Source organism: Bipolaris oryzae (assembly GCF_000523455.1).
Source record: "Bipolaris oryzae ATCC 44560 unplaced genomic scaffold scaffold_42, whole genome shotgun sequence".
NCBI lineage: Eukaryota > Fungi > Ascomycota > Dothideomycetes > Pleosporales > Pleosporaceae > Bipolaris > Bipolaris oryzae.
The window spans coordinates 34736-53190 of record NW_006911318.1 but is presented as its reverse complement, the minus strand read 5'-3'; the positions used below and the strand labels follow the sequence as shown (position 1 = coordinate 53190).

At 51.7% G+C, this 18455-nt stretch overlaps 8 protein-coding genes across 8 annotated transcripts; 3 read left to right on the top strand and 5 right to left on the bottom strand.

The window, feature by feature from the left end:
* Positions 1-960: 960 nt before the first annotated feature.
* On the bottom strand, positions 961-4534 carry COCMIDRAFT_4114 (uncharacterized protein; the record flags this gene model as incomplete). Its single annotated transcript, XM_007688419.1, has 7 exons — positions 961-1198; positions 1246-1799; positions 1881-4057; positions 4105-4176; positions 4239-4311; positions 4370-4399; positions 4469-4534. The coding sequence occupies 7 exons, from the start codon at positions 4532-4534 to the stop codon at positions 961-963; spliced, it is 3210 nt and encodes a 1069-aa protein (XP_007686609.1).
* Positions 4535-5530: 996 nt separating this feature from the next.
* Positions 5531-7150, top strand: COCMIDRAFT_91831 (uncharacterized protein; the record flags this gene model as incomplete). The annotated part of the gene is made up of 5 exons (XM_007688463.1): positions 5531-5623; positions 5685-6107; positions 6162-6544; positions 6611-6746; positions 6809-7150. 5 exons carry the CDS (start codon positions 5531-5533, stop codon positions 7148-7150), a joined length of 1377 nt encoding a protein of 458 aa, XP_007686653.1.
* Positions 7151-7436: 286 nt separating this feature from the next.
* Positions 7437-8780, bottom strand: COCMIDRAFT_35557 (uncharacterized protein; the record flags this gene model as incomplete). Its single annotated transcript, XM_007688440.1, has 1 exon — positions 7437-8780. One exon carries the CDS (start codon positions 8778-8780, stop codon positions 7437-7439), a length of 1344 nt encoding a protein of 447 aa, XP_007686630.1.
* A 1122-nt stretch (positions 8781-9902) lies between these two features.
* Positions 9903-11012, bottom strand: COCMIDRAFT_25170 (uncharacterized protein; the record flags this gene model as incomplete). Its single annotated transcript, XM_007688431.1, has 1 exon — positions 9903-11012. The coding sequence occupies one exon, from the start codon at positions 11010-11012 to the stop codon at positions 9903-9905; it is 1110 nt and encodes a 369-aa protein (XP_007686621.1).
* A 444-nt stretch (positions 11013-11456) lies between these two features.
* COCMIDRAFT_91696 (uncharacterized protein) lies at positions 11457-14183 on the bottom strand (the record flags this gene model as incomplete). The annotated part of the gene is made up of 6 exons (XM_007688462.1): positions 11457-12441; positions 12497-12847; positions 13140-13267; positions 13315-13326; positions 13378-13925; positions 13991-14183. 6 exons carry the CDS (start codon positions 14181-14183, stop codon positions 11457-11459), a joined length of 2217 nt encoding a protein of 738 aa, XP_007686652.1.
* A 1479-nt stretch (positions 14184-15662) lies between these two features.
* On the top strand, positions 15663-15815 carry COCMIDRAFT_91714 (uncharacterized protein; the record flags this gene model as incomplete). Its single annotated transcript, XM_007688461.1, has 1 exon — positions 15663-15815. One exon carries the CDS (start codon positions 15663-15665, stop codon positions 15813-15815), a length of 153 nt encoding a protein of 50 aa, XP_007686651.1.
* COCMIDRAFT_91700 (uncharacterized protein) lies at positions 15812-16558 on the top strand (the record flags this gene model as incomplete). The annotated part of the gene is made up of 1 exon (XM_007688460.1): positions 15812-16558. The coding sequence occupies one exon, from the start codon at positions 15812-15814 to the stop codon at positions 16556-16558; it is 747 nt and encodes a 248-aa protein (XP_007686650.1).
* A 416-nt stretch (positions 16559-16974) lies between these two features.
* COCMIDRAFT_91665 (uncharacterized protein) lies at positions 16975-18403 on the bottom strand (the record flags this gene model as incomplete). Its single annotated transcript, XM_007688459.1, has 2 exons — positions 16975-17857; positions 17913-18403. 2 exons carry the CDS (start codon positions 18401-18403, stop codon positions 16975-16977), a joined length of 1374 nt encoding a protein of 457 aa, XP_007686649.1.
* Positions 18404-18455: the final 52 nt, after the last annotated feature.

The following is an 18455-nucleotide window of genomic DNA, read 5'->3' as shown; positions in this document are numbered from 1 at the left end:
CAGGTGCCGAGCAAGGTGCCGGGCGTTCAGCGAGGAGCCGGTGGCTTGTTCTTAGAGGTCCACGAGACGAGGTTGAGCATACGCTGGCAGAAGGACAAAAGAGCCCATGTCGTTCACACGACAGGTGGTGTACTGGCGAATCAGAAGGCGTGTAGGCGCCACGAGGTTGAACAACTGCTCACGCACTGTCGAGCATGTTAGACTGGCAGGGATCCAAATTTGGCCATTCTGCCGAATTGTAGCGCCCTTGTCGGGTTACGTAAGGGCAAGTCCTGCCACTCTTTAGCTCAGACAGGCAGCTCAACCGCATCCCCCATCACCGAGGCATGCACAGCGCTATACGCCACGACCCCTCCAGCCCGATCCGCGGAAAAACAAAATAAAGAGAACCCTAATCTCTATACGATGCGTCATCATACCACAGACTGGTAAAGGCGCACTACACTGCTTGTGTACATGTACAGCTGCAGAGTGGGACGGCCCGGCTGCACGGTCAAACGCGCATACGCAGTAGCCGCCAGACAGGCATCGGGGAAATCATTGTGGCACTTAACCATGTTTCTTCTTCGCTTTCGAGACAACGTTGCCTTGGACGCCACCAGCAACGTTTCGTCTCCTTTTTTTTAATCTGTAATCCAAGCCACGCTACCTCCAGGCCAGCCATGTGTCCATGCATCAAACGAACAAATGAAAGGTCTATAGGGTATTAGACCACAACGAACCCATTCCTGCTTGCCCGAATCTCTGACGGTGCATCAAATTGCATGCTTTCCATCCAACCCACCATCACTACCACAGCCTTTTGCGTCCTCCACAGTTTACCCCCACAGTCGCTCACAATCCATACATGTCCCATCCATCCAGGCCATTCGAGTGCTTACTGCTTGCAGACTCGTCGGGAGCGCCTCGAGCGTCGTAGGGCGTGCGTGTAGCCACGTTTGCTTCCAACTCGACGTCAAGTCACAATTCGTCGTCGTCCATCTCTGAGGGCTTCAGCAGACCGCCGACCTTCATGGCACGCTCGCGCTCCTGCTCCTTGGCCGTCTTAGCCGCTTGTTCGCGCTCTTCGGCGTAGAGCTCGGCATTGTCCCCAGAGAACTCCTTCAGAGAAATCAAAAAGTCTCGGAGGATGACCTTGAACCGGTTCAGGTCAGAGTTGGTGGCAAACAATCCGTCAATGAACGATGCGATTTGGGCGCTAGCACATGTTAGTAGATGCTACAACAAACAACAAGGGCAACATACGTCTGCAGATTGGGGAAGGCTGTTGCCAGCAGGTTTCCAACAAAGTTTCTCAAGAATTCTCGGTTTGGTGTACCTGCTGGTGCCATATCCGGTGATGTGTAGATTGGACCTTGCAGCTTGTCCGAGTCAACAAGCCAGAACAACTTGGCCAACAACATTGACTGTGACTTGAAACCAGCCTTGTGGTCGCTGTCGGTGACAACAAAGAAGACATCTTGGAGGATGGTGGTGAAGAACGTTTGGAAGAAAGCGTTGCAAGTCTGCTGGTCGGTTTCGGCCATATTGGAAATAAGCTCAAAGCACATGGAGAGGCCTGCGCTTTCAACCTCGCGATTGTCGTGTTTACTGGCCCACATGCACGAGTCGATGACAAACTTGAAGGATCGTGCATCCAGACGCAACAGAGCTGGGAAACAGCGGAGGTTGATGGTTCGCAGGAGCTTGAAGAACTCGACGCGGTGCTCGGGGTATTCTGAGAAGTCCTTGTTGATCATGTCCAATGTGCACTCGAAAACGCTATCCATGATGTTGATGATTTGGTCCTCCATCATGCCCTGTGAGATTGTTAGCATAGAGCTGGGCGGTAGCTGAGCGAGTCCGACCATGTGCTTGCTCAGGTTGGGTCTCCAACGTACATGTAGTTTGTTAATAATGGTTGTCATTACGTTCAGCACTTCTGCTTCACGAGCATCCGGAACGTTGTTCTTGTAGTCGATCAACACGGCTTCCAAGAGCTTCGGTACAATGTTGTTGTGAATCATCTCCAGATCGTCGGCTTTCTCAACGTATGTGTTGATGAGCTTAAGAATTTCCTTCTTGATTGTGCGGAGCCCGCGCACCTTGGGCATCTTGGTCGCAATATTGCCCTCCCGCTGAACCGCTTCGTCAATGAGCTGTGAGCTTGCACGGTACATTGTCAGCATGTCGAAGTATATCCGGCCAATTTGTGGGTAGAAGTAGGATCCGATAGACCCGCATGCTGCGACGTTAGTCTTCATGATATTTCCAACAATCTTGATGACTTCGGAATCCTGGAGGCAGGCAGGGTTTTGGTTAGCTTGAGCAATGATGTTATCCCAAGCCGAGTTTGGCAGAGCCATCAAGTCGGCAATAAGGCGCTCTTGCATGCTCTTCTGTCCTTGTGCGCTGATCATGTAACCACACGCCTCGTAGAAGGTGTGGACCTGTTGAGGTGAAAGATCTGCAGTAATCTTCCTCAGGTTGCGAACAATCTCGTCGATGAATGGCTCTGTCTCGCCAGGCTGAAGAGCGACGAAATGTCTACGGCACTTGTTTGCAATCTTAATGAAGGTATCGCAAGCCATGTCCTGGACACCCTCGTGGGTCTCGTGCATGAATTCGAACAGCTTGTTGACTACCGTCTTGAGGAATTTCCAGTGAGCCTTGAGGAATCGGGGGTATTGGCCGACAATGTACATGATGTTACTGGCGACGACAGCCTTGTTGTCCTTTCCTCGCTTCATTTCAGTCAACCCCAAGAGATCCTTGATAACAGTGACCAAGAAACGCTTTTCAGTTTCCTCGTTCATGGCACCGGAGATGGAACCAATAGCCCAGCAGAGAGTGTTGCAGTTGGCCCATGACCATTCCGAACCGTCAACTTGACGAGCCAACTTCTCTGACATGATCTGCTCGGTATCGTTAACGTCCAAATGCGTAAGGAAGACGAGACATTCTCTCGTAGACTTGTACAACTGAATCGTGTCGCTCTCCTTGACGAATTCACGGACAATCTCGCCCTCGTCATTCTCGACGATAAGAACCTCCTCGGGCCTGACCATCTTTTCAATCATGACTGTTCGGAGGTTGGAAAGAATCTCGGTGTACTTGTTCTTTCTCAGGGGGTAGTTTGCCAATTCACGGGCTCCATTTCCAGGGATGCCCATGTTCAGGAGGGGGTTCATGTCGGTGATTGGGAGTGCTTGCATCTCATCATATAGCTCGGAGACAAGCTTGGTCCAGTATTCCAGGCAGATCTTGAAGACCTCACGATCGTCAATCTGACTAATACGGATGAGGTAAAAGTGTCCATGGGTGAGGAAGTCCCTGTTCATTAGATTCTCAATGACACTCAGGTGCATTGTGAAAAAGTTAGTGAGGAACAGAGCGAGATTCAGCACGAACTCCTGGTCTCTGCTGTTGCTAGAAGAGTATGTGCTCTTCAAGTCAAGCGAAAGTGGGATAATCTTGGAAATAGCCGTCAATGTCTCGGTGAACATGGAAACGAGCTTATCATCGTAGGCCGGCTCTGTGTGGAGACCAGCGATCTCGGTGAGGCATTTCAGCGTAATGTTGCGGAAGTCTGGCACTTCGAGGAATCGACTTCGTAGCGTCTCAATCAGACTTTGGCCGCTGGGTGGCGTCTCAAAGATGTATCCCAGAGGAATCCAGTTGAGGAAGCGCAGCAGCGTTTCCAAAGTGGCCTTGATAAGCGAGGCCTCGGTGGCTGTGCGCAGGACCTCTGAGCAGAGCTGATAGATGGCGGTGAACTCGTCGCACATGCTCTGCTTGAGCTCTCGTCTCTTGGCCGAGGTCATCTGCTCCTCCGAGTAGTCAAAGACCTCCTCCGAGAGCAGGCGCAGAATGACCATGTTGTTCTCGCATATTCCCAGGCTGCTATGGCATGACGATATGATTTCGTTGATAAAGGTGGGCCAGTTGTGGGGCCATTCCTGCTTCAAAACCGAAACGAGGACGAGGTTGAGCTTGTTGAGGAGGGTGCGCTCGGCGCGGCGGGTGTCGTCATTGTTGGAGAGCTGAATAATGAAGTTGACAATAAAGTTGCGGATGCCTGGTGTTGTCAGCCTAGTTGCCAGAAGAAGTTTTTCTCAACCATACCTTGACATTGGTCGCGGGGCAGCACCTTCCATCTGGTCATGATGACATTGTCGAGGACTTGGAGACCCAGATCTGCCCTCTTTGTTAGCGCCGTGGCTCACTGATCTTGCATCGCAACCTTTGTCTTCACTCACACTTGGTCTGTGGATACTGCGCATCGGAAAGGATCTTGTCGACCAGCAGCCATGCATCAGGGTTTTCCTTGAACTATGCAGGAGTCAGCTGGGCAAGCTCATACAGCGTCGGCGGAAATGAGGATGCTTACCTGGTTCAGCGTAGCTTGAGCTTGTTTTTGCTGCGAGGAAGAGTGTGTTAGCTATGCTCCAGGGCATACTGGGCAGCCCAAGGGGACGAGAGGACATACTGTATCACCGCGGCCCTCGTAGAAGGCGCGCACTGTGGCGTCGAGCTCTTCAATTGACAGAGACATAGCGGGCTGCAGCGCGGCGGGAAAAGCTCCCAATCAGCCTGGAGGTGTCGTCTGTAGTGCCAACAAGCTTGACCAGCGGCTCTGCTTCAGTCGTGGCGAGGAGGGAGTGCGCGTCGGGCGTAGGCAGCAGGCGAGCGCGCAGAGGGTGGTAGGATTGCAGAAGTTGTGTCTATGGACGAAGGTGGGGCACTTGGGCCAAAGGGAGATTGTGCGGGCAGGCTGGCGGGGCGGGGAGGGCAAGTTTGTGCTGGCGGACGGGCGGGTTGGCGGAGCAAGAGGCTATCGAGCTGCTCGTACAAACAAGAGACTTTGGGCGCTGACGTCGCAGAAGTAGAAGAGGCACGGGTTGCGCGGTGAAGTCGCGTTTGTCAACCTGAACCTGGAACTACTCGTGCCGAGAGACAAGAGCACACACCACACCAGCGCTAGCAACTCCACTCTTGCATCTGCGATCTGCTCCTCCCCTGCTCTTTGCTCGCTCCTACTAAGTGTGCATTCCCTCATTCACCACCATCCCACCCTCGTCTCGCCCTTTACTGAGGTCTCTCTTCTCACGCAGTTGACAGTACTCAATCGGGCAGCTGGTGGCGTGCATCCACGTGCTGTCGTCTGCAGATTCATTATTTGCTGCCCCGCCAAGCCATTGGAAAATGCTTTCAACACCAAAACAGCCCTATTACTCACACTCGGGTCACATGCCTAATCCAACCAACTTGAGTCCTTTCATTCAAAAGACGTCCATAGTACAGCAGCAAGTACATGTGTACACATATCCATCCACATGTCCAGGCGCACTGCGAGCATCACGCTTTTGGCAAGGGCTCTCCTTGCATAACGCCTCTCGCCACACGACATTCCGGTTCAGCTCCCCGCATTTTCCATGGCCCCATACATGGCCAATCTGCCTTTCCCCATGCCTCCTGTGCCGCTAAACCTGAATCCTCTTGCATCTGCATTTAAATTCAAGACGCGCCCGTCATCTGGCAACATGCAGCCATGCTGGGATCCACCTACTTGGACTACTTTCTCCGTCCCCACGACCTGAACAATGTTTCCAGTGACTTGCATCATCTACTGCCACAGTGTGCGGTTAGTCGAAACCCGCCGCTCATTACTTACCTTTGTAGACGCAGTGTCCTGACCTAACTAGATAGATTGCTTAGCATCCACCCTTGAGACGCTTTCGGTGTGCTCTCCTAACAATGCCACATGCTTCTGTGCCAATCAACATGTCGCTCATAACATTCATATGTGTGCTGATAGAACATGTACCATCAAACAAGTCCTTACTGCGCTCAACATCACAGCCATCATGTGTCAAAGGCCCGTTCGCAATCGCTCAAACCAACCATTGGCCGTTGCAAGCGTGAGCGGAAGTATTGCTACAATCTCAGTTATGTTGCGTACCCTGGATGCAGTCCTTAATCGCTCCTTCCATTGGGATGACGCCTGTTCTCCTGGTGCTGGATTGACCTTGATCCCAATGAACGCTATACAGCTACGCGTCGCATCTGCAGGTCTAGGCCGGGATGCGTGGACGTTGTCTTTCGAAGACATCACTTACATACGCAAAGTGAGCTAGCCACACACGACATAGTCTCCCGAACCCTCTTACTAACACAAACAGCTGGAATGGCTGGGGAAATTCTTCTACTGGCCCACAACTGCCCTTGCGAGACTGGCATTGTTATTCATGTACCTCCGCGTACTTCCCAGAAAGAAGACCAGGACCTACACTTATACCGGCATGGCCCTCACAACTATATACTGGTTCATCTTCCAATTCAGCATTGCCTTCTTTTGCAAACCCGTTTCTCTGGTGTGGACGGGCTGGGATGGCGAGCACAAGGGCTCGTGCTGGGATACAAATTATCTGATACTGTCAGCTGCTGGAGCCGCAGTCTTCTTGAATCTCCTTATCGCACTTATACCAGTTCCTGCTCTGTATCAACAATCGATGACTTTGAGGAGGAAAGTAGAGGTGCTTGGCATGTTCACTGTTGACACATTGTGAGCAGATTCGTCCTGACGACTCTTCTTAAACTGTGAACGCTAACAATCCGTGTCTTATCGCAGCATCCTCGCCGTTTCGTGTCTACGAATAGGATCCGTAATCAACTATGCCAAGTCGCTGAACCCCACCTGGGATAATACGCCCGCCAACTACTGGAGTGTCCTGGAAGCCAACACCAGTGTATTCTGTGTCTGCATGGTTAGTAACAAGAGATCATTTCACACTCTGAAATTCACTGTGCTAAAGTTTCGCAACTATAGCCTGCCCTGCGTCACCTAATTGTTCGCCGACTGTCCTTCTTCAGCGTCAATCATCCACGCAATACAGTCTTCCCAAACGGCGAGAGCGTTGACTACCCATGGGAACGCACAACGGCGCCCAGTGAGCAGAGTGTAAGGCCATCCAAGGACACAAGTCGTGGTACAGACCAAGTGGCTATATCGGGATATCACCGAGCACAAGATGTTGAGCTGGTTGAACTCTGCGAAGGGCCCATGGGAGAGCACGTCTTGCTGAGACGGGGGATCAATGATACAGACGACATGACTGAGAGAAGCGCGCGGCAAGTGCCAGCAATGCCAAGTTTCGAGGATGACGACTGAGTACTGTAAGATCTTTGCATAAATGAATTCTTCTTCTACAGACGCTTCTACAGAAAAAGTGCCTATAACATACCATGTATGTAATCGAATCGCTCCATCGCTTTTTGAGCTGTAATATGGAATAAGAAAAAAAAAAGGGGAAGATGCCTTGCACAAATTGAACCTCCGCCCTAGACTTAACATGAACGCCTCGCTTGTATGCACATCATGATGCCAAACGTCTTTTCATCTCCATCTCCATATCTTGCAAGGAAGAAAAAAAAGAGAAAGAAGAGGAGGAAACATCCTACTCTTCATCAATGACACGACCCCACTCATGGCTCTCCATGCCATCGCATCCCCACATGATACCCTTGAGCGAGCTCTTGAAAAACTCGGCATACGCCCCAGAATTGCCCTTGGCCATGGGCACATCCATATCCTTGCCACGGAAGTGAATCTGGCTGATAGGCGCAACAAACCAAGCGGTACCCGCGGCAAACGCCTCAACAAGGCGTCCCTCCTTGGCCGCCTCTTCAATCTCAAAGATGTTAAACTTGCGCTCCACCACCTCGAGCGTCTCGAGATCCTGCGGCGCATCAGATACGAGCTTCGCACGAGCAAGCTCCAGAATGGACCTTCTCGTCACACCATCCAGCACAATCCTCTCGTTCAAATCCGCAGTAACAAGCTGCAACTTGCCTTCTTTCGTCCTCCAGATGACGAAAAAGTTGCTAGCACCCGCCTCGGTAATGGTGCAGTCTTCACCAAACAGCCACAGAATCTGGTGGTAACCGCGCTTCCGGGCTTCGCCCTGTGCAACGAGGGAAGGACCGTAGTTGGCCCCCACTTTGGCGTATCCGAAGCCGCCGGGCCACGCACGACACATGTCGTCTTGGGAGGCGAGGAGTTTGATGCCGCCGTTCATGTCGCCCATGGGGGCAAAGCAGCACAGGATGACAAAGAGCAAGGCTTCCTTGGGGCGTTCAACGCCGAGCGCGGGGTCGGACGCAATCATTGTGGGGCGGATGTATAAGAATTGGCCCGGGCGGTCCTTGGGGAGCCAGCGCTTACCGTCTGTAGCGCAGAGCTTGACGATGAGCTTGAGCAGTTCCTGTGGATCAAAGGCAGGCAGGGCAATGCGGTTGGTGGACATGAGCATGCGGCGGCAGTTTAGGTCGGGGCGGAAGAGACGGAGTTTGCCGTCGTGGCCACGGTAGAGCTTCATGCCTTCGAAGCATTCGGTTGCGTAGTGCAGGCATGAGGCGGTGGGCGCGAGGGAGATTGGGCCGTAGGGTTGGAGGGTGGGTGCTTCCCAGCCGGACTCGACGGTCCATTTGGCTTGTACCATGTGGTCGGTGCACACCTTTTGGCTGGCCATCTCTGCCGATCCTACAGCGGGAACTGAGCAGGGACTGTTGGTGAATGTGCAGGTGATCTTGGAAGCGTCGAGCTCCGCGAGAGGTGCTTCTACTACATCCTGAGTCTTGGATGCTGGCTCGTTTGGTGGTGTGGCAGTGATGGAGTTTGTGAGAGATGACGAGTTGATTTGCCCCGGGGCGTTCTTGAGAAGCGCCGACTTGATGCCCTCTTGTGTGAGGTCGGTGACGTTCTCGTTCTGGTTCGGGGGCGTGACGGCGATGGGTGCCATGGTTACTGTTTTTTGCTTTGCTTTGTTTTTATGACAGTTAGGTTGTGACTCAACAAGAGGCTGAGTGACAATGGCCGACGAAGCAGCGGTACCACAATCGGTGATGGAGAGATTGAGGGAGGGGGGGAAGGGTTAGTCAAGTACAAAGAAGGCAAAACAAGGTACCCAAGCCAGCCTCTTATACAAAAGGAATGAAAAATTTCGACCAAGAGTCACACCTCCCTATCACACGGACGGGACCAAACCCACCTACCTGTTGGATCCATCGATGTGATGTCCGCCCAGCCGTGCACCGACTACCGCGGCAGTCTAGTGTCTTTTTTTCTTACATACGGATGCCATGGCCATGATATAAGGTTCCACTTCTGGCGGAGCCCCAACCTGATAACAAACTTTTTTTTTCATAGTTGCCGCCTCTTTGCTGCTGTCATTGAACGTTGTCTCGTCTTGGATTTGCCATTGCTGCAAAACAGCCGTGTCATTGTTCTCCGCACGGCGCCGGCATACGCGTCTTCCAGAAGCCGGTGTGGTGTCTGCTAGCGTACCTGACTATATTAGATGCGGTGTTGTTGGTAGGGCGTGTGCCGAGCCTGTGGTATCCAGGCCCACCGCTCCCGTACCTGCCGCTAGTATCCGGCCAGGCTTCCGATTGACGAGGACTCATCCCAAGTCTCAGCAATGCGACATCGGGCTCGGCTCCATGTTCGGAGAAGGACAATATAGCACATACATATGCATGTGGTGTATACACGTGTCTACAGCTCCGTGTCCGAGAGTACTTGCAACTTGGCGGGACAGAATTGCTGTCGCCGTAGCGGAAGATGCCCCGTCGGCAAGCAGCGGTTCAAGCGATCGAGAACTTTGTTGCAGGGATAAAAATCGTTCAAGTGACCTTCGCGAGGAAACAGGGTGCATATCAGCATCGTTTGACATCTTCCGAGATCCGCTATGCAGTTTGATGCAGTAGTGCCACCTACATCATGCCTGTGCAGCACCATTCCGCATATAGCCAGCTCCTTCATCCATCTCTATCCGACGATGCAATGCCTGAGATAAGATGACGAGTGCAGGTCAGCATCCAAGAAATGAGAGCGCTTGGTTTATGTACGTCGCTGGAAACATCTATCCTGCCCTCAGACTGTCAATGCCTGCAAGTATGCCGTCGGCAACCTCTCCAACACGACCTTCCAGCGAGCCCATATCCAACCTGCTAATCGCAGCATTGATCTGCTCCGTCACCACTTCATCCTGCACCACTTCTGCCGTGACCTGTCCCTCCGTCCTCCAATATTCTTCCCTTACGCCCCTCAGCGCCGGATCGCGGTTCACAGAGTTTGTGAGTAGCCCCAATGCCCGCGTCTTGTTAAAAGTATCCTCCGCCGTCCGGGTAGTGACTTCGATGCGCTCGGCAATGGAAACGGGTTTCGCAAACAACCGGTTGGTACTCGTAGCCCACAGCACATACGCCAGGCCCATGTCGACCAGGGCAAATGTTATGTATCGTAGGAAGCGGACGCGCCAGTATGCCGAATCGAGGTCCTGGACGTACTTTGCCCGTTTGTTGGCCAGAATATCATAAGTACCCATGTACCAAACTTCTACCACCATCATGAATATTCCTGCAATTGTAGCGTGAATGCGGAAGCGTGAGCCTTCAGCTCCGACGAGCGACGAGGTAGCGAGACCGAGCACGGCTAGTTGAAATATGTGCGGCGTGACGATTTTCGGCAGAGAGTATAGAAAGTAGTTGAACTGATCATTCCCGTCGGCCACAGTGCACCACACACAGTTCAGCAGTGTGTCTGGACCATACGCGAGATAGAGCAGCTTGTTGCGCATACCCCACTTGAGCTTTGCCAGGAGGGCTTCATCTTCGTCCGTGAGTGGGCGCAGATGCCTCAGTCGCACAAACAACACGCTTGGCTCCGTCCGTATGTGGCTCTGTGTTTTGAGGAAGATATTCTCGGGTGCATATCGCGAAAGCGAAAGACCAAGGCATACGACTGCGCTCAAGAAGAGCAAATTGAGCGCATGCTGAACTCTTGGTGGTGTCGGACGTATGGGTACACTCGGAGAAGCTGTGCGCGCGGTTTTGATCCAGTCGAAAACGAGAGGTATGAGGAAGGGCCCGAAGATGCTTAGCAGCGAGTGGACATTGGGCGGGAGAAATGTGAGGCGCGGAATAATAACGTAGGATATTACCAGGAGGAGGATGGAGCGCAAGTTGATCATCGTGCTCGCACTGCGATCATGGGAAGGTCAGGCGTCGAGAGCGTTGCGTATGTTGAAGACATGTGTCCTTGCGCTTGGCAAAAGTAGTGGGAAACGTGTGAACGACAGCGGGACCGAAGTAAGCGCGGTAGCACGTGACAATCATTGCACTAGAGAGCGCACGTATTGCATTTCCAGTTCCATTCAACATTTGCTTATTGCAACATCCTAGTACGTGTGTAGTTTTGGCTAGCCTAAGATAGCTGTGATCTGTCAAAGTACTACAGTCGGCCCGAAATTCATTTCATTGGAATCTCATTGCATACTGCGCTTGACTAAAGCACGCCACTCTCAAACAACGCCAGTTCATCATAGGACATGACCTCAGGAACTAAAACCCTTGAGGTCTGCAAGCTTGTAATCACAAAAAGCCAAGTTTCTGCCCCCTCAACCAAGTCACATTATTCATACATGATCTTCTTCCATGAATCTTCCTTGAACAGGCCTTCTCCCATCCGGACTCCGTCCCCCGCTACTTCTGCCTGCCGAAATATACGACCCTGCATGTGTATAAAAGTGAGCAGGAGTATTCGCAATGCTGACGGGCAGCTGCTCCTGACCGCCTGCTAGTGAACTGTCAGAGGCCTCTCCATCTTCGGTGAGATTACTCCGGGAATGCCGTGAGCGCGTTGCCATGGCATTGACTTGCGGGTAGTATATTGGAACTTGTTGGTGAAAAAGATCCCCTGGGGGCTGCCGTGGTGTGGTCGGAGTAGGATACAGATAATGCCCTTCATGGTTTGATCCATGTGAATGATAGTCAACCGGCGTACCCCACACCGTAGTTGGAGAGTTTTGTATAATGCCATCGTCTGAATAGGACCGCCCTACACTCGGGGAGACTTGGTTGAAAGTGGCTTCTGTGGGTGATGTGTATGGCGGTACAAATCCGTACGACGGAGGGCCTTGGGCTGGCTGCGGCGATCCGTAGTTGTGGCTGGCGGAATGTGAGTACTGTTGGGCATGTTCCTGATGCTGGGCAAGGGCGGCAGCGTCGGCTCGATTGTGAATGGATACGTACTTGCTAGCCTCCGAGGCGGCCATCTCCTGTGGAACCGTGGTTTCCAACTCAGCAGGCGGAATTGGCGGATTCGCATTGTTGGTATCGCCTTCTTTCTTTCTCTTTTCCTTCAAAGCATTCTCGTGTTTGCGTAGGCAAAACAAGATGAGACATAATAAGAGGATTAGTCCGACAGCACCTCCGACAGCAGCTCCGGCAATAGCACCAATACTTGTCTTCTTGGGTTGGTCAGGTGGCAGTAATCCTGTTGCCGACGGGAGTGGACGAGTAGCTGATCTGGCTGCGAAGCTAGGTTTCAAAGTGTAGTATGTCGCCAAGTCAGGATGCCCCCAAGTCGCAGGCGCAGTTTTAGTGGCACCTCCAGTTGGCCTGTTACCATTGTTAGACATGACCTCTCTCTCACAAGCTGCTGAGTAAAACATACCCCCCACCAATGGCTGCCACAATAGGCGAAGGTACCACGTATTCGCTAATCTTTGGTTGAAACTTGTCCCAAAGCTTAGCACCCTCTCCATTAAACCCAAGAACCATGTTATGCTGCCCTTGACTTTCTGGCGAGTCGCATTTATCGTATATGGGAAACCAGCCACCTATGACCAACATCTGTGTGCGGTTGATGACGTTGGCACTACAACCTCCATGGCCAATTATGACGGGACTTGGCCCACCATCACCAACGGGAAATGCCTTTATCCACGTAAAAGAGGGAAGGGAGAGGATGTAGACATCATCAAATGCGGGAGTTTCTCCAAACCCATAACCGCCGTAGAGATAACTACTCATAGTAAGCCAACTTTGCTCGCATGCATGTGCTTATACGATTGGTCTGCCGGCTCAAATTACGCGCGGCCTGAATACCACAATGTCGCTCTGACAGACCCTCAATTGGGATCCTTGCACATCCAGAGAACATCAAGCGATATTCTGAGGGGCAATACACACACATACACACACATGACGAAGACGCCACGGATCTCAGATGGCCAGCGATATTCCACATCAGAAGTGAATATCGCAACCGCATGACCAAGTGTTGATAGAAACAGTAGAAAGGAAAAGTTTCTTACATGTTATAAGATGACTTATCATCTGGCCAGGTAACATCTGCGCAGAATTGTCTGCGTGTAGGAGGTGTAGTGCCCGAGGCTGTTTGTGTATACCATTTAGACGAAGCCATATCGTAGATGTGAATGGTCTGGATGGCGTTAGTCACATTCTGGGTAGGATTCGCATACCATTTACACTCATGTTCGCCTAGAAACGAGATTAGTATGCTGACTATGTGCATGTAGTGTTTAGTCTTACTGCATCAAAGCTCCCGTTACGATAAGTATCCTCGATACCGCCGAAATAGACCAGCACGCCGCTGTCAGAAACAGGAAGATAGACCAGTTGTCCCTCGGCTCTTCCAATGTCATCAGGCCCCGATATGTTCTTCAAGTCGCCAGTAGACATGTCAAACTGAATAAGACCATTTGTAGCCATAGGTGGTCCTTTCCAGCCTACCGTAGTTCGATTGCTCAGCCAGCCGCCAAAGTAGAAGCCGAGTCCACGCTCTTCTACCTGTGTTCCAGCACCGAAAGATACTCGTTGTATAGTTTTGTCGCCTACTGTGTCGGTGCTGTTCCACTGGTTGAGTGGCACGTCATAGGTCCACATACTGAAATCTGTAGGACTGACGCCTTCAGGATATTCTCCCCCGAATTGATAAAAGCATTTGTTGATGTTGTCTGCCCAGGTATAGCCGCCGGATACGCTCGGTATGTTGCCAGGCTTGGACAGATTTGCATATTGCGCCGGCATCTCGGCACCAACGGTCGATGGGTTCAAGTCGCTGAACAAAAGCCATGGGTCTAGAAGATTGTTGTTAGGCTTTCTAGATACGATTGTAGCATCTGCTGTCAGATATTTTACATACTCGTATGGTTTGATTGAAATGGCGTCGACGCTATCATGCCGCCATCGATGTAGAGTTTCGAATCGATCTGCGCCGTCGCGTGACCCCATCGACGGCAGAAGTCTTTGATCGGATCATTTTGTTGAGATAGGGCCAAGGTGATAAGACTAGACACAGCGAACGAGCACAGTCGTACGTAGGCCATGATGTGCATTCATGACGTTTCCCGATGGACAAGTAAGGGCCCCCCAGGTACAGGAGACTTCAAGCACGATGAAAGTAGTATAGTGGGGAGTATCAGGAAGCGAAGGACGACGACTGTAAATGGGAGTGGTCTACAGGGCTGAGAAGAGATGTCCGAGCAGGCAACAAATGCTTAGGTGACGGAAACCAGGTCTCTGTCCGAGGCGCATTTTGTCGAGGTGATGGGCCTCGAATCACCGATGCGACTATGCAGTAGTTACTTATGCTGAACGACCAAGTTCCCAGCCACAAAGTGGGCTGTGAGACACGTTCACCAATAGAGTGTCACCGGAAAATATGGCCAGTCTCTAGACGCGACGGACGCGACGGACCCAGTAAGACACAGAACTAGCTGGAACAATACGACAACACGCAGCGGGCTAGCCAATAGTGGCCCGCTTAATTGCTGATCGTGTGCCATGAATTTGAATGAATGTCATGGCCCAAGCGACGAAAACACACTCGTTGCAAAGGGGCGGAGAAGCACGAGAAGCAGGTTGAATTGGTGGCTGTTGGGCTGCTGTTCAGCTGCTCTATTGTTGTCGCGCTCGGAGTGGCCAATGGTGTTGTGGAGTGACACCGGTCTAGACATGCGGGGGCTGTTCAGCTGGTCGACCAACTTTATTTGTGGCCATTGACTCCAACCGTCTAGAGCCGTACGACAGGTGGCTGCACAGGCTCCCCAATGGCCATGAGTGGGTGGTCAGTGTTTGGCTGCCTCCCTGCAGCATAGGGCATATGGCACGCCTAGTTATTGGGACGCAACCTGGGTGTCGGTGACGGGAGGCCGCATATTGTGACAGCACCACTGGCAGCAACTATGCCAGGTACCTTGGCCGGTGCGAGGGGCGGCGTTATGGAGCCATGACCCCCCCCGGAAGAGCCGTCGGACCAGCGCAGCCACGTCTGAAGAGAGTTGTCAGTATGTAGGCCTAAAGCGAACCCGCAGCTCCAAAACCGACCGAAGTCGACGACGACGAGCTGCAGGATTAGAACGGCTGTGCTTTCTTCTGGGTCTGCTCTGGAAAAGGCAAATCCACTCTTGCGAGGAAGGACCTTAGGGTTATTGGAGACCGTTGACAATATGTAAAGAAGAAGAAGAAGAGAAGAAGAGGGCGTCGCTAACAAATTTCATCGACCTGGTTGAGCGTCTTGGCACGCTAGGCTGCTGCTGTACGTAAACAGCTAGCTCATTGGCTCCCTTCACCTCTCCCTCCCCCACACCACCATCAGGAGACTGGTGCAGGTACAGCATACCATCGCCGTCTCAGACCCTCCCCGCATAGCCGCAGTGCTCTATGAAGCAATCGGCACAGCTGACTCCTCTGCTGCAGGTACAAATTCTCCAACACTCATCTTCTCAACCACGGTTCCCCCTCCGACACGCAGCCAATCCTCGAATACCAACCATAGTTCGCAGTCTATCCGTGTATACAGGTGATTTTATATAATGTTTCTGATTTCACATCCCCTTTTACATTTATACGACGTTGCTCTCCATGACTACTTCAGTATTGAAAAAAGGAACCCCCATGAAGCCATACAGACCAAAGTTGCCTCTTCCATAGCCCACCAATGGCGCAATCTAGTAGCGCTCTTATGAGCCTTCCGAGGCCTTGTCCGCTTACCACAACACACAGACAGACGAGCTCCGAGGATGATGTTACAGCCGACTCCGATTTTTCAGAATCCGATTCCGATTGGGGCTTCGACTCCGATGATGATGAAGATGAAAACGGCGACGTTGACGAAGAGTGCTTCTACATCAACGCAATCATCTCTGTGCCAGGCCCCTACACGCTGTCATGGGACTGTTCTTCATCGCTTCTTTGGTCGAAGTCTCTGGTCCAGCATGGCGAATTTGAAGCCGCCGACGCCATTCTATTAGCTTTTGTCGTAGACGTAGCAATGAAGCTGTACATTGTCGATGGCATCAACTATTCCGTCCTCAACATCCTCGACACCTCTCAACTTGTCTGGACAGTCCTTAGCATAATCCACAACTCAATATACAAACGAGTAAGTTGTTGTGGATGGAGCAAAGGCGACGTTATACAAACCGTAGAAAGCTTTTTCCTCGCCGCAGCCCCTGGTCTTCACCGAATTCGCGAGCGATTCGACATTGCTTTTCTGCAAAAAATCCTGGATCCTTATACCAAATTGTTGTTTGCAAAAAAACTCATTCTCCATGAGAATTTTACGCCCAACACTGGAAAGATTGCCAAAGTCTACCGCTGGGTCTATGGGGAGCCGCCCGAGTTAGTCTTATTCAATGATATGGAAGATGGCGAGCCTCCTTCGCAGAGACCGATCAACATACGGCAATGGGTTTTTGAGTATAACTAATGCTTTCAGAAGCCCTTGTCTCTCATAGCTAGCTTGGGGGTTTAGGGCCAGGGAATCTATGGGTAGGGAGTTGAGGTTTTCCAAAAGTCTACAATTACACAGCAACAATGGTGTCGTCCTTCGCAACCATCCACCAAAACGCAAAACAGAACGAGTTATGATTGAATCATACCTCAAAACAGATTTTTGCGCATTCCATAGAAAGCCACAATAGGCTAGTACACGAGAATTGGACCCTTATGGCGTTCTCGCATCTATTTGCCCTGTTACCTAATTTCCACTCGCCAAGTTTGTTTCTCTAGCATCACCATAAGATTGGTTTGCACGTGATCCGTAGACCGTTAAACGAGGTCGGTACTTAGATATAAAACCTCGACTAGAACAACCAATTTAATACAAAGTCCAAAAGAAGAAACTCAGAACCTAGATTCGACCTTTTGCTGAGTATCCTGTAGTGCCCACTCACTCCTCGCCTTCTTACTCCTCACCGAATCAACCTGCTCCTTGGTAAATCCCTTTGCCACCGTCGCAGGGTTATATCCCAAGCCAGTAATCTTTGAAATCTCCTCATCAGACTTGTCCGTTGCAGCGCTTCCATCGTGCCTCTTATACACGGTACACACGACTGCGCCACCAAGACCCAGGTTGTGCTGGAGCGCTACCTTGGTGTCCTTGACGGAGCGGTTGTTGGCCCATCCACGCAAGTGCCAGACAAGCTCAGCACACTGAGCGATGCCTGTGGCGCCGAGTGGGTGGCCCTTGGAGATGAGACCACCAGAGGGGTTGATGACGACTTTGCCTCCGTAGGTTATGCCACCCTGACGGATAAGTTCGTGGGCTTTGCCCTTTGGTGCAAGACCGAGAGCTTCGATGGTGACCATTTCGTTGGCAGAGAAGCAGTCGTGGAGTTCGCATACTTTGACGTCATCTGGAGTGACCTTGGCCTCTGCTAGTGCGTCTTTGGCAGCTAGCTCACTCATGCTGTATCCTACGAGCTCAATAGCACTGCGGTTGAACAGCGATGGCGTGTCAGTGGTTAGTCGCTGCCCGGCAATCAGGATGGCTTGGTCCTTGAGTTCAGGTCGCTTGTCGAGGAACTCCTGCGAGACAAGGACTGCAGCTGCGGAACCGTCCGAAGTCGGGCAGCACTGGAGCTTCGTAAGAGGTTCGTGGATCATGGGTGCCTTCATGACCTGTTCGAGTGTGTATTCATCTTGGAACTGTGAGTAAGGATTGTTCTTCGAATGAGCATGATTGATGCGACCGATCTCTGCAAAGTCCCTGAGCTCGGAACCATATCTATTGATGCCATTAGAACACGGTAATGATCATTGATTGAAACCAGAGAACTTACTTCTCCATGTGTTCCCGACCGGCATTGCCAAACATCTGCGCTGCGCCGGGAGCATTCGTGACACCCCTTGTCTCCTTCATCAGTAGGCTCGATGTGCCTGTCGGGTTTGCTCGGTCCTGGAAGAAAGTCTGCAGACTTCCTGGAAACATCTTCTCGAAGCCGACGACGAGCACACAGTCTGCAGCTCCATGCGCAATCAAGTTCCGTCCCATGTATAGGCCGGTGGAGCCTGTGGAGCAGTTGTTGTTGACATTGTATACAGGAATACCCGTCATGCCGAACTGGTAAAAGACGCGTTGGCCACATGTCGAGTCGCCGTAGCAGTAGCATGCAACGCCTTGATCAACATCATCGTAGTTAATGTGTGCATCGAGCATAGCCTTTACGCCAGCTTCGAAGCCAAGTTCAGGGTAGTCCACCTTGCCGCGAGGCTTGATGAACTTGGTCATGCCCACGCCGAGGACGTAAACGGGTTGCTTTTCGCGAACCATGGCAGCGGTGATATGTTAGAAACTTGCGAAGGAAAAACTAGAATGCGAGGTC